A 14,575-nucleotide genomic window follows, 5' to 3' on the forward strand; every position below is an offset into this window, starting at 1 on the left:
GCTGAGGCCGAGGTCGCCATAATCAGTGAGGGCAGAGGGAGGAGGCAGAGGAGGAGAGTGGATCAAAATCCATGGGCTCCAAATCAGTCAGTGCAGTTGCCAGCTTCAAGACACAACTGATTTGCATGGTGGATCAGCTGCTCCATATCAATGTTCACCACAAACAACTGCCAACCTCTGTGTCCCACCATGACACCCACCCCTGGTTGAAGGACCAGGCTCAAACAGTAGCACTGGGACGAAATTGCAGCAGGCCACCGAGGTCTGTGGCATGCAACTCGGGGTGCCACAAAATCAGGAGAGACCCTGTGGCTGGTGCCCATGCACATGTTCTGCTGGATTGCATCTGTTCACCAATGTTGCCTGGTATGTAGCCAGAAGACTCAATCACGGGCAGAAGCAGATACTGATTTCTTCAGTTGGGTCTTGAATCTACACGACATGCTCCACCTCTGATTTAGAAGCAGGATGAAACAGGGTGGTATTCAGATGCTGGATACTGTTACAGATGCAGAAGTCTTCAAACTCCCACGACACAAATTGCCTGCCATTACTAGATACAAGGGACCTGGGAGGATCCCTCAATGGTATAAAGAACTGACAATGCATGCATGAACAGCGGCAGTCGACAACATGAAGGACTACTTGGCCATGTATGAGAAATTGGACAATGCGCCAACCATGAACAACCACATGCTGCCCACAAACGGACCTGTGAAATGGACGCACACCCTGTCGCAGTGGTGCTCTCTGGGACTAGTCAAGGATCTCACACCAATGCCTTCATCTGTGTAATACCGCAGTGTGATGCATGCAGCAACAGGAGTATGTGAGGTCGCAATGCCACGGGGACGACTACTCAACAGCATTGCTCCTCCAGGCTATGCCTGAGGATCCCTTGGACAATGATGATCATATAGGAGGAAAAACATATTCCATGTCTTATCTGCACCCAAGGAGACATGTCTTGACCAACCCATCTGGACCACTGAAACAACTTTCCGAAAATGCAGGTCAGGAGCTGTGTTGTTCATGACTTCTTTTTCTATAAACAGAAAATCTGACAGGGTTCGCCGCAAGGCGTCACGGAACACAACCATGAGAGCCTTCTGCTGACTGGGGGCCATCAGGAGATGCAGTAGCACATCAGCTTTGGAATGCTGGGTGGAGGAGCAATAATGAATATTGTAGTAATAAATACTGAGAAAGAGGACCCAACTCGGCTGTCAATGGGCAGACCCATCGGGCAACTTGGAATGAGGGCCACATAAGGAAATCGGTGGCTTGTGGTCAGAAGTGACAAGGAACATCGCCCTATATAAGAAAATGTAAACTTTTTAACTTCAAAAATAATGGATAGTGCCTCATTTTCCATCTGTGAATCGATTCATCATTGTCCAAGAGGTCCTCACCCTCATCACAGAGGAGAAATGCTCTTGAGTGGTTGTCATGGTGTTGCTACCCTCACATACTCCAGTTGCTGCAACATCACACTGGTGTACGGCTTGTATAAAGGCACTGGTGTGACATCATGTCTACTGGCCAGCGATCGTGACACTGAACAGCAGAAAGCTTCTTTGATGCATCAGTGATGGGCTGTTCGGTGCAGTGCTGTCTGGGTTCTGATGGAACAGGACTGCACCAAAGCCATACTGGGACACGTCAGAGGCCAGAGTTAACGGTTTACTTGGTGTAGAAAAGACGGACAGGGAGTGAATCACAAACACTGCTTGACAGACTGAAAAATCCATTCATAATCCACAAACCACACAAACTTAATGCCGCTCTGGCGAAGACAGTTAAAAGGATGAGAAATGTGCGCAGTCCAGCGACTGAACTGAGCATAAAATGAAATATGAAATCTTATCCAGAAAAGATTGGAGTTTCTTTAGGCCTTTGGGAACCAGCAGGTTGAGGATGGCTTTGATAGGACATCTATCAGGACAAGGTCATCTTTGCTACGCCCAAGTCCCAAGAAATTCACCTTTTGCAAGAAAAAACTGCACTTTTTCAGGGAGCAGAGCACGAACACTGCTTGAGAGACTGAAAGCCCATTGACAATCTGCAGACCAGAAAAACCTAATGCTCTTCTGACAAAGCTGGTTAAGAGGCTGGCACATGTGCGTGGCTCAAGGAATGAACTGAGCATAACACAAAATCTTACCCAAGACTGGAGCTCCTTCAGTTTCAAGTCCAAACAGGGCGTTGAGGACCAAGAAAGTCTTTGAGAATGCATGCAATGGCACCACACAAGTCAGTGCGTGAAAAATACTGGCTACCAACAACTTCGCCAACAACTCTACTGGCTGCTTAATTGCCTTAGATTATGCGACAACAAACAACAAAGCTCATCAAAGGGAAGTTTCTTATGTTCTGTGGAGCGCTTCAAATTTTGGACACATGTAAGCCAGTGCTGCTTTACAACAACAAGGTGGCCTCGTTCACTGGACTGATGATACACATTACATGGCAGTGAAGTAAGAACAGACACTGGTAATTCTCCCACTTTTTTGGATACTGTCGGGTCCATGGTGACCTAAAATTACCACTAAAAATGGAAACAAAGAAAGAGGGGAATCAATAATGTAGGAAAAGACAGATTGGTACTTACTGTAAAGATGAAACATTAAGTTACAGACAGGCACAATTAAAAGACACTTAAACATAACATTTCAGAACAACCTTCACCAGAAAAAGATAGAGAAACACACACCATTGATTCATACAGCCAAGCACATCTCATGCACACATCACCATGAGCTCCAGTAGCTCAGACCAGAATGCCTTCAGAATGCATTGTGGTCCAAGCTGTCGGAGTTGATGGTCATGTGTGCATGAGGTGTGCTTGCTTAAGTGAATGAATGGTGAGAGTTTCTCTTTCTTTTTCTGATGAAGACAGTGGCTGAAAGCATATGTATGTGTGTCTTTTAATCGATCCTGTCGCTGTACAGTAAGCAGCAATCTATCTTTTCCTAAACTGTTGATATACCAGCCTGGAGTTTCTATTGTTTGAAAGACGGGCATCACACACTTAAGAACTTCCTTCATTGCCACATGCCATTGGCTTGACAATGCCACTGCATTACACGGCCAGCGTGGGTACTTCATGGTCCAATATTGGCTCAATAGTACCCAGGGAACAGAACCATGAGAGAAGAAATGAAAAATCACCACAAGAGTCAATCTGCAGGAAGCAGAAAGGCCAAAACCTTATGTAGATGTGCACAGGGATAACTCAGAATGCAGCTGTCAACTCAACACTTGGCAACAATGCTCAACATGATGTGCGAGGTCCACGGTAGTTGAACTCAGCTTTATCACTGGTCTGCCTGAATCACTGCTGCCTGCAGTCCGCAGGTCTGCCCATACTACACTAGTGTCCAAAATTAAAGCAACAAACAGAAATTTTGCAAGGTTGTGTTTATTTTGTCACAAAACAGTACAAACAGATGATATTAAAGTACAAACAATGTAAAGAAAACAGAGCCTAAGCAACTGTAATATGCACCCATTCTTCCTACAGAGCTGCTTGTAAGTCTTGGAGAGTGGTTGGTGGATTCTGACATACCGTCTCCCTTGCACATTCCACACATACTCTATGGGATTTAAACAAGAAGAGCAAAGCAGGAGTGCTCTATGAGGTAGAGCATTATCATCCATCAATACAAAGTCTGGGCCCACAGAACGTCACACTAACCGCACATCAGGTCTCAAGATTTTGTCACAATGCCTGACAGCAGTTAAACCTTGCCAGCTCACACATACAATTTCATGAAGAGGTGTTCAAGTGTTCAACATAATCCCTTCCTACACCAAAAGGGATCCTGCTCGATATCAATCTCTTTCCACAATGTTTGGGTCCCGAAATCATGTTCCACATTCCCTCCAGATGCAAATACGTCAACCATCCACTCTCTAGACAAAATCAGGACTCATCTTTGAAAAAAAAACATTGACCCACTGTTTGGCTGGCCAGGTGGCATGTTGACGACTCTTCTCTAGGCAATCCCTTCTGTGACGACGCATCAGAGGTACACATACAGCAGGTCTCCGACAATAAAGGTCACCCTGCCGAAGTCTTTTGAACACTGGTTGCCTCAATACAACACGTCCAGTGGATGCTGCAAGGTCAGACCAGTTGCCATGCAGTACTAAAGTGGTATCATTGTGACCTTACAGCCAAATAACAGTCCTCTCTTTCTGATGTCACACGTGGTCAGCCCTGCCCTGGTCTTTGGATACAGTTTCGGTCTCTCTAAACTGTCGCCACATCTGAAAAATAATATAATTATTCACATTAAGCCATCGGGCAACATCAGTTTGTGACTGTCCTGCTTCCATTCTTCCTATGGCCCTAAAACACATAGAGTCTTGCAGGCATCTTGTCTGTGCCATAAGGCACCATCTGTGACCGTGTACACAGCGACTGTTAATGTGGGACTACCCGGAAAACACTATACCATTTGCTAGGTGCCCTGACGTTACCACTGGCATGGTTGTCCGTTGACCGGAATGTTATCTTCCGTGCACAACAAGATTTTGTGGACATATGTTGACAGTTTTTATGATTTTTTCTCCATTATTCTGCAGCACTAGTAACGCCAAGCCAGCTCTTCCATCTCTGTCGCAATGTCTGCTAGCAGAAATATTAAGTTTATTATCATGGTATTTATAAGGAGGAAGTAATAAAATTACCTGAGATCCAAAAACACCACATGCTCATCTGGGAAAAAACATTATTTCATAAATAGTTTTCAGAGTAGCAGCACATAGCAGCATTTTGTCAACACAGCTACAAATTTCCACTCCTACAAGTGATATTAGCAGCTAGAAAATTAAAAATGTTGCCAAAGATTTGTTCTGTGCAATGAAACAGAAAAGGATACGCTGTTCATGTAACACTATGTTGGGTCATTCCATGTCAATTCAACCAATTTGAGAAAATATTCCAGCTGATAGTCTCAGATTTGGCTGAAATTCAGCACACCAATGCTGCTGAGTGTGGAACACTCATGTACAAAATTTTTAGTTCCCCTGCCAATTAGTTGCAGATTTATGGCTTGTGAAAGAAGGTGGCGTGACCTGGAAATTGCAACCCGCATCTGGCAACCTATCTTCAGACTCAACTTCAGGTCTTAATAACTTTGGAACTATTCTGCACAGTCCAGAGAAATTTTTACAACCCAGTAACATCCACTTAGAGAACACACTCTATGAACCAAAACACCAACAACATATTTTTGAGGGAAAATAAAAAATTCCTAAATGTGATTAAAAAAATGTAATACGTTAAAAGGTACATATTGTAGGTGCCCTCTGTGCCAAATATAATTCACTCAAAAAGGGTATAAATATTTTTGTGGTAAGCTTAATGTGGCCTAAACACACACAGAACTCACCTTGCCCATATCAGTCACACAAACGGAGTTACATGCACATGAAAATACAAAAATTCGAAGAATTACCTGAAAAACATGGATTTTCTAAGTGTGGTAGCACAAAAAGGACAAGTGATATCCAAGCCAAATTTCAAACACTGCATAAGTAGACCATAATATAATATGTGTCAAAATTTCAACTTGTTATTGCAAGGCATTTGTGTACAATAAAAGTTGACAGAGACGTATTTGGTTACGTTTCTTTTAACACGATTTAGCAAGTAACAGTGATGATGCAGACAGCTTGTTTCAGATGAAGATGTAACAATTGTTGGGAACCATTAGGCAACAGAAAGTTAAACAAGGGTAGTTTTCAGGGACAGAATGAGTCATTGTTAGGAAGGATCAACAAAGGAAAGAAGCAACAATTACAGGTTACTCATGTTTTTAAGATTCTAGTTCAGACTGGTCAGTACTGTTGTGGTAAGTCAGTATGGAGGCAGAAGAGTGTACTAGTGGTGCTTTTGTTCAAACAAGTTGCAGTAATGGTAGAGCACAAGCATCTGAATGTCATAAAACAACATATGGAACAAAATGTGTACTGTATGATCTGGATGAATCGGACCAAGATTTGTTGCTATGGAGTTCCGGGATACACCCTGTGGGCACAAGAAGTACAATTCCAGGAAACTTTATAGTGTTTGTTATCATCATATGAAAGTGTTTCTGGATAAGTATTCTTTCCTACAAAGAAGTTGTTTTGATCCATCTCAGATCCATAAGAAGACAGTGAAGTGTAGCCTCAGAGAAATTGATATAAAATCAGCATTGAAAGTGAATCAGTGCATGGGACTTAACATGAAACCGGGACAAAAGTTATGTTCCAGGTGTGTTACACTGCTAAAAACGAAGAATATTCTGATAATTTACATGACAGTGACAAAGAGTATCAGCCACCTACAACCACAGCGGATGAGGAATTAAATACTTCAGTGACTGCTCGTTGTTTGTCTCCCACGAAGACACACAAAGATGGGAAAAGAGACAGGCCCAGCTATGGTAGAAGAAAACTACAAGAAGCTCAAATGTAATTAAAACACAAAATAGCTGACACACTAATGGTGGAAGAGGAAGAACTATCTGCTCCAAACGAACAGAAATCATGCCAGAAATGCTCTGATTTGGACAAAATTGTGCACAATTTGAAAGAAAAATGTGCCATATCCACATGCCACAAAAACGTAGCTATTCTTACCCTTGCACCTTCCAGATGGTCTACTGACTACACTGCAGAGGAATTCAATGTTTCTACATATATGGTAAAGCAAGCTAGGAAAATAAAAGCAACCCAAGGAGTGCTTCCACAACTTCAGCAGGCTCAGGGTAAGCAATAGAGTTCAGAAATAAAGGTGCTAGTGTTGGAGTTTTATGAAAATAATGACTACAGCCGAATAATGCCTGGAAAAAAAGACTATGTAATGGTGAAAATAGGAAATGTACGTGTACAGATACAAAAGATCGCCCCCGGTAGCTGAGTGGCCAGCGCAACAGACTGTCAATCCAAAGGGCCCGGGTTTGATTCCCAGCTGGGTCGGAGATTTTCTCTGCTCAGAGACTGGGTGTTGTGTTGTCCTTATCATCATCATTTCATCCCCATCGACGCGTAAGTCGCCGAAGTGGCGTCAAATTGAAAGACTTGCACCAGGCGAACGGTCTACCCGACGGGAGGCCCTCGTCACACGACATTTCATTTCATTTCACAGATGCAAAAAAGACTGTTGCTATGCAACATATAAGAACTATATGTAGAATTCAAGGAAAAGTATCCTGATACCAAAGTAGGTTTATCATCTTTTTTCAATCTTCGGCCAAAATGGATAGTGCCTGTAAGTGCAGGGGGCACACACAATGTTTGTGTATGTGAGACCCATCAAAATGCTAAGTTGATGTTTGCTGCTATAAAGGATTCTGGTCTGGATTACAAAGGTGCAATGAAGCTACTAGTGTGTGACATCAGTTCCTACTAGTGCATGATACACAGGTGTGCAAAGTGTCCTGGTAAGACAAATCTTGCAGAACACATGAATAACAAACTGTATGGTGAACTCCTTATGGATGACAATGAACTTTTTTCTTATAAACAAAGGACACACATGGATCGCTCAAGTCTTGAAACAGCAAAGTACAATGGAAGATTTTGTTGAAATGTGTTGTCAAAAAACCGACAAACTGACCACACACAGCTTCACAGCAACAGCACAATCAGCTTATCTCCAGTTTTGTAAGGATAATTTGAAACAAGATGAAATTATAGTAATACTAAACTTTTCTGAAAATTATACATTTATAGTTAAAGATGCCATCCAAGGATATCATTGGGACAACAGTCAAGCAACTCTCCAGCCATTTGCAATTTACTATAGAGGTGAATCAGGTGATGTGTCTGTCATGAATCTGTGTGTTTTTAGTGACTGTTTAATTCATGATGCCATTGCAGTTCATGCCCACATTTGCACTGTCATGGCATATGTGAAAAACAAGCTGCCTCACATACACTTTGCGAAATACTTCAGTGAAGGGGCAGCTAGTCAGTACAAAAACTGCAAAAATCTCAAAAATTAATGCATGCATTATCTCAAAAATTTATGCATGCATTACCATGATTTTCAGATTCACGCAGAATGGAATTTTTTCGCAGCAAGTCATGGTAAACATGTATGTGATGGTATTGGTGCTACCATTATAAGCGCATGGCATCACGAACTAGTCTGCAGCACCCTACAGAAGGTCACATTCTAACACCTCTTCAATTATTTACCTGGGTACAGAAAAATATCTCTGGCATACAATCAGTCTATGTTTCGAAAGATGAGGTGAAATCAGTTGAACAGTTGCTAAAATGCAGACTAGAAGACATTAAAACTGTTGCAGGCACAAGGAGCCATCATCACTTCTCTCCAGCGGACTCTGACAATGTGCAGATGAGCAGACTGTCTGGTTATAACTATAGGTTCATGCACAACATGGGTCTTCACAGTGTGTCTGACTCAGGGTTCAGAGGCAAAAGCAGCAACATGCAACCAGGTTGCTATGTTATTGCTGTTTATGATAACAAATGGTACTTAGGATGTGTTGCAGAGTGCTGTGAAGCAGAAGGTGATGTATTTGTGAACTTCATAGCACCAGCAGGACCAGCAAGATCATTTCATTGGCCACATTTGGCAGACAGGTGTTGGATTCCTTTTTAACATATTCTTATGACAGTTCCAGTTCCTACCACAGTGTCAGGAAGACAGTACAATTTGCCACTCAATGTACAGAGTAAGGTAGCTGATGTGTGGGAGAACTTCTGTTCGAAGCACAATCAACTGGTTTTTAGCAGTTAAGGTGCAGTAAATATTAATGATAGGTTGTGTTAATCTGTCTACATGTTGTTGCTTAGTGATTAAACAGTTGTGGGAGAGGATAAGAAGAGGCAGAACAGTTTACGAAATGTTTTTACAAAATTGTGTTGTGGAACAATGGCCACATCACCAAATACATCTGTCAACTTCCATTGTACACAAATATCTTGCAATAACATGCTGAAATTTTGAGGCATATATCATTATGGTCTACTTATGCAGTGTGTGAAATTTGGCTTGGATACCACTTGTCCGTTTTGTGCTACCACACTTAGAAAATCCATGTTTTTCAGGTAATTTTTCGAATTTTTGTATTTTCGTGTGCATGTAACTCAGTTTTTGTGACTGATATGGGCAAGATGAGTTCTGTGTGTGTTTAGGCCACATTAAGTTTACCACAAAAATATTTATACCCTTTTTGAGTGAATTATATTTGGCATAGAGGGCACCTACAATATGTACCTTTTAATGTATTACATTTTTTTAATCACATTTTGGAATTTTTTATTTTCCCTCAGAAATATGTTGTTGGTGTTTTGATTCACAGAGTGTGTTCTGTAAGTGGATGTTACTAGGTTGTAAAAATTTCACTGGACTGTGTGGAATAGTTCCAATGTAATTAAGACCTGAAGTTGGGACTGAAGATAGATTGCCAGATGCAGGTTGCAATTTCCGGGTCATGCCACCTTCTTTCACAAGTCATAATTCTGGAACTAATTGGCAGGGGAAACTAACACTTTGTACACAATTGTTCCACACATGGTAGAATTAGTGTACTGAATTTCAGTCAAATCTGAGACTATGAGCTGGAGCCCCTGGTTGAACTGACTGTTTGTCAGAAATCCCATTAAAAGAGTGGAAAGATCAGCAGATGAAATTATAGGTTATACATTGTAAGCCCCTATGACTTATTATGAGCTTGGTGAACTAAAGCTGAGAGCGAAAAATGTGTTGTCACTCATGAAATATTAATTTGTTATTTATATTTGTTCCAACTCTTTCTTGGTGCCATGTCTGAACAAAATCCACTGCTGCTAACTTTCAGAATTAAGCGTAACTATCTTTCTCATGCCCTGCACCATGCAAAACCAAGAAAAAGAGATTGCTGCAGTGCAACATTTCCAATGTGGATCGCAAACTGCATTGTTCTGTTCATTGGAGAGCAACAACAAACTTGCTCTGCACAATGTTGGTACATCAAAGGAAATGGTTTGTTCACTATATTTGCACCAAGTCGGAACAAGGTGGTCGTCTATCGACAGGAGGTGTGTAAATTAATTTGTATGCTATCTCAAAATGAGTTTTGAGTGGAATCATTAAAAGTAGGAAACATAACAGACCTGTATTGAGAATGGCCAGATTGTGGAATCTGAAACATTATGATTTCAAAAAAAAAAAAAAAAATAAATAAATAAATAAATAAATAAATAAATAAAATAAAAAAACTGATCCAGTGTTCCAGTATTCTGACAACACATGAAAAAATATAATCAAATTTTCCATCACCAGTGATAGTAAATCAGACATTATTTTTCCCATGTATCTTTTGACTTTTCAGTACTGGTGTCGCACACAGATGATGTTTCTATGTATTTTTCCACTCAGCTGATGATAAACAACTGCGAAAGCAACACTTCCAATTTTCAGAAATTCATTTTCCATTTTTACTGGCCCATGTACTGGAACCATGTACTCTGGTCCATTCAGAGCAGTTCTGCCCCTTTTTCCCTGTAAATTTGTGTACCATGTTGTGTGGTGTGTCCAATGTAGGAGTAACTGTATACTGAATGTTAAAATTAGAAGTAACTTTATTTTCTTCAAGAAATGCAGGACATCTCACTGTATGGTAATGGCAACAATAAAAGTACAGGTGTTACCACTACTTTTCTTGTATGTACTACATAAGGGTTTTAAGAGCTCTCATTGGAAACAAACATTTCTTATATTTCTTTAATGGAGTAACATGCAAATATTAATTAAAAAATCTGACATAACAAAAGCCATACATCAACCTTAGGTGAAAAAGAAAATGGTCACTCACTTGAAGCTGTCCACTGTTTGCAGTAGTTCATTAGGAACGGCAGTTTCCTTCACTGTTTTTGACTCTCCTCGATTTACTGAAGCACCTGTAACTCAATGTGATAAATTAATGAGAAAATTCTGAATAATAATAAATTTTCTTACACATTAGTGATAACCGAGTGCACAACTCCAAAATATAAAAGCATTTTCATTTAGTATGATGCACAACAACTTTTCTTTTCTGTCCTTTTTAACTGTACATTCACCATGAGAAATTTTGGTAACTGATGGATATCAAGTGTGTAATATTATATGAAGAATGCAATGTGTAATTTTTTTAGTAAATTAAACAACTCTTCTGTTGAAAAAGGTTGAATAATACAGCTTATTCAAACATCAAAATGTCAGGTTTATAACAGGCAACCATCTGACATTTTTCCACTGAATATCGTATCTGATTCCATTTCTTACTTGTAAAAGATTTGTGGAGACGACTGATGAATAGTCATTAAAATGTAGTTACAGTTATATTCTTGATGGAGTGGATAAAGTTCAGCACCAGCTTACAGACTACTTCCATGCAATAAACAGCTCACAGCAATTCATAGCTATCAGTGGGTTTCAAAACTGATCTTGTGATTATGAGCTATTTGCTGCCAATTCATCCATCCTGCTAACTATGTATCCAAGCTAAAAGAGGTTTTTATAGCACCATAATTCTCTCTTTACTGACAAAACAATCAAGGGATGAAATTATGCCTCACATACCACAGTATTCTGAGCCTTTAGAATGAAAGGGACTCCCGAATTACATACAATTAAAAAGAGGCAGTGCAAGGAACAATCACATACAGAAAATGACACAAATGCTAGTTCTTAAATTAAGAGGTTTCTTCAATGAATGCAAAAGAGGTGAGAGAAGTGGGACACATGCTTGATTGTCACCCCTAACAGGGCCTCAGTTTACACTAACTGTCTCATATTTTGCACTTTGTCATAATCTGTCATTTCCTTTGATTCTTCTGCACTATATCATTTGCTGCTTCTCTGTTGTTCTTTTTACACTCATATAATTTGCCTGTTATCTTCTTACATATGATTTATTGACTGCCCTTTATATCATATTTAATCTGTCATGTTTTCAAATTTCAAAAAGGTAATTACTGGATCCCCACTGTTTTTTATTCCACTTTTTACATAACATTACAATGACATTTTCAGTTGCTGCAAATAATGGTCCAAAATGTGATCACTGTCTGGTTTACACCCCAGAAGCTAAATGTCCAAATTTCTAGGGGATTTTAACTGATGGGTATCAGATTTCAAAATCTTGGCCAAATGTAAGTGCAAAGGAACATCAAAATAACTACATGACACTGAACTTACTGAGATTGAAGCAAAAGTGATATGGGTGGTTCTACCTTCCTTAGACTGATGCTACAACATGCCTCTATTACATTGAATTGAACAGAAATATAACTACAGTATTTGAAGCTGTAACTGAGATGCCCATTCATGCCAAACGTCATGGGTGCGGCATTACATCCACTGTATAATAATTCCATTACTGGTATATTTCATCATTTTGCATAGTTCCAATGAAAAAAATTTCTTGCTCAGAATACTCAAGACTGCTTAAATTGGCTGTAAAAACAAACATTATCAAAATTCAAAACTATCTGTCTCATTGGTAGCCTCCATTAGGCAACTCCTGTGTTATTTTCATTCTCAAAATCCTGATGACGTCGATATCCCCAAATATGGCAAAACTTTTAAACTCTATGATCTACTTTTGTGTAAGATCTATTTTAAATTTTTCTATGTTCTTAAAATCCACCAATGACAAAAATGATTTCTGCTCCTCTGTATTGGTACTGCTACACCGAAACTCTTATAGTTTATGTTTCTTTAACACAAATTTTAAAAGTTTTCCAATTCAAAAATAAATAAATTGTAACTGGTTTCGTTGACAACAATGATCTTTAGATCATACCGCCAACGTAACTGGTACCTAAGACAACATAGAGGGGTATCTGTTGAGAGGCCAGACAAACGTGTGGTTCCTGAAGAGGGGCAGCAGCCTTTTCAGTAGCTGCAGGGGCAACAGTCTGGATGATTGACTGATCTGGCCTTGCAACACTAACCAAAACGGCCTTGCTGTGCTGGTACTGCGAACGGCTGAAAGCAAGGGGAAACTACAGCTGTAATTTTTCCTGAGGGCATGCAGCTTTACTGTGTGGTTAAATGATGATGGTGTCCTCTTGGCTAAAATATTCCGGAGGTAAAACAGTCCCCCATTCGGATTTCCGGGCGGGGACTACTCAAGAGGATGTCGCTATCAGGAGAAAGAAAACTGGCGTTCTACGGATCAGAGCGTGGAATGTCAGATCCCTTAATCGGGCAGGTAGGTTAGAAAATTTAAAAAGGGAAATGGATAGGTTGAAGTTAGATATAGTGGGAATTAGTGAAGTTCGGTGGCAGGAGGAACAGGACTTTTGGTCAGGTGAATACAGGGTTATAAATACAAAATAAAATAGGGGTAATGCAGGAGTAGGTTTAATAATGAATAAAAAAATAGGAGTAAGGGTAAGCTACTACCAACAGCATAGTGAACGCATTATTGTGGCCAAGATTGACACGAAGCCCATGCCTACTACAGCAGTACAAGTTTATATGACAACTAGCTCTGCAGATGATGAAGAAATTGATGAAATGTATGATGAGATACAAGAAATTATTCAGATAGTGAAGGGAGACAAAAATTGAATAGTCATGGGTGACTGGAATTCGAGAGTAGGAAAAGGAAGAGAAGGAAGAATAGTGGGTGAATATGGATTGGGGGAGAGAAATGAAAGAGGAAGCCGTCTGGTAGAATTTTGCACAGAGCATAACTTAATCATAGCTAACACTTGGTTCAAGAGTCATAAAAGAAGGTTGTATACATGGAAGAATCCTGGAGATACTAGAAGGTATCAGATAGATTATATAATGGTAAGATAGAGATTTAGGAACCAGGTTTTAAATTGTAAGACATTTCCAGGGGCAGATGTGGACTCTGACCACAATCTATTGGTTATGAACTGTAGATTAAAACTGAAGAAACTGCAAAAAAGGTGGGAAGTTAAGGAGATGGGACCTGGATAAACTGACTAAACCAGAGGTTGTACAGAGTTTCAGGGAGAGCATAAGGGAACAATTGAACGGAATGGGGGAAAGAAATACAGTAGAAGAAGAATGGGTAGCTCTGAGGGATGAAGTAGTGAAGGCAGCAGAGGATCAAGTAGGTAAAAAGACGAGGGCCATTAGAAATGCTAGAAATGCTGAAAGAAGGAATCATTAAAGCAGGACAGCAAAATATAGGATATGTAAAAGGGAAAAGGTAAAAAAAAAACCATGGGTCACATAAGAAATGATTTCCAAGATGGAGGAGAGAAGAAAATTGAAAAACAAGAACACTGAAGATGCAAGAAAGATATACCGAAGGTTAAATAACGAACTGAGAAGACAAACAGAGCAGGCTAGGAAAAAATGGCTAAAAGAGGAATGTGATGAAATTGAAGAACTGGACAGGAAAGGAAGATACGACTTACTATACAACAGAGTAAAGACTATGACATGGGAACAAAACAGAGCAGGAAGTGCTACTATGGAAATTTTGAGTAAAGACGAAGAGGTAGTGTATAAAGATTGTGACGATGTCCTCCAGAGATGGGAAGAATATATAAAAGAGCTATATGACACAAATAGCAAACCAGAAACTCTGGAACTTGA

At 40.0% G+C, this 14,575-nt stretch overlaps 1 protein-coding gene across 1 annotated transcript in view; it reads right to left on the bottom strand.

The window, feature by feature from the left end:
- Nucleotides 1–14,575, bottom strand: part of LOC126412157 (nuclear pore complex protein Nup58-like) — a 148,168-nt gene that overhangs the window by 90,900 nt on the left and 42,693 nt on the right. Inside the window, exon 3 of the mRNA XM_050081616.1 lies at nt 10,824–10,908. Within this exon, the coding sequence (XP_049937573.1) occupies nt 10,824–10,908 (85 nt within the window). The remainder of the gene's footprint in view (nt 1–10,823; nt 10,909–14,575) is intronic.

This window comes from Schistocerca serialis, chromosome 7 (genome assembly GCF_023864345.2).
Source record: "Schistocerca serialis cubense isolate TAMUIC-IGC-003099 chromosome 7, iqSchSeri2.2, whole genome shotgun sequence".
Classification (NCBI taxonomy): Eukaryota; Metazoa; Arthropoda; class Insecta; order Orthoptera; family Acrididae; genus Schistocerca; species Schistocerca serialis.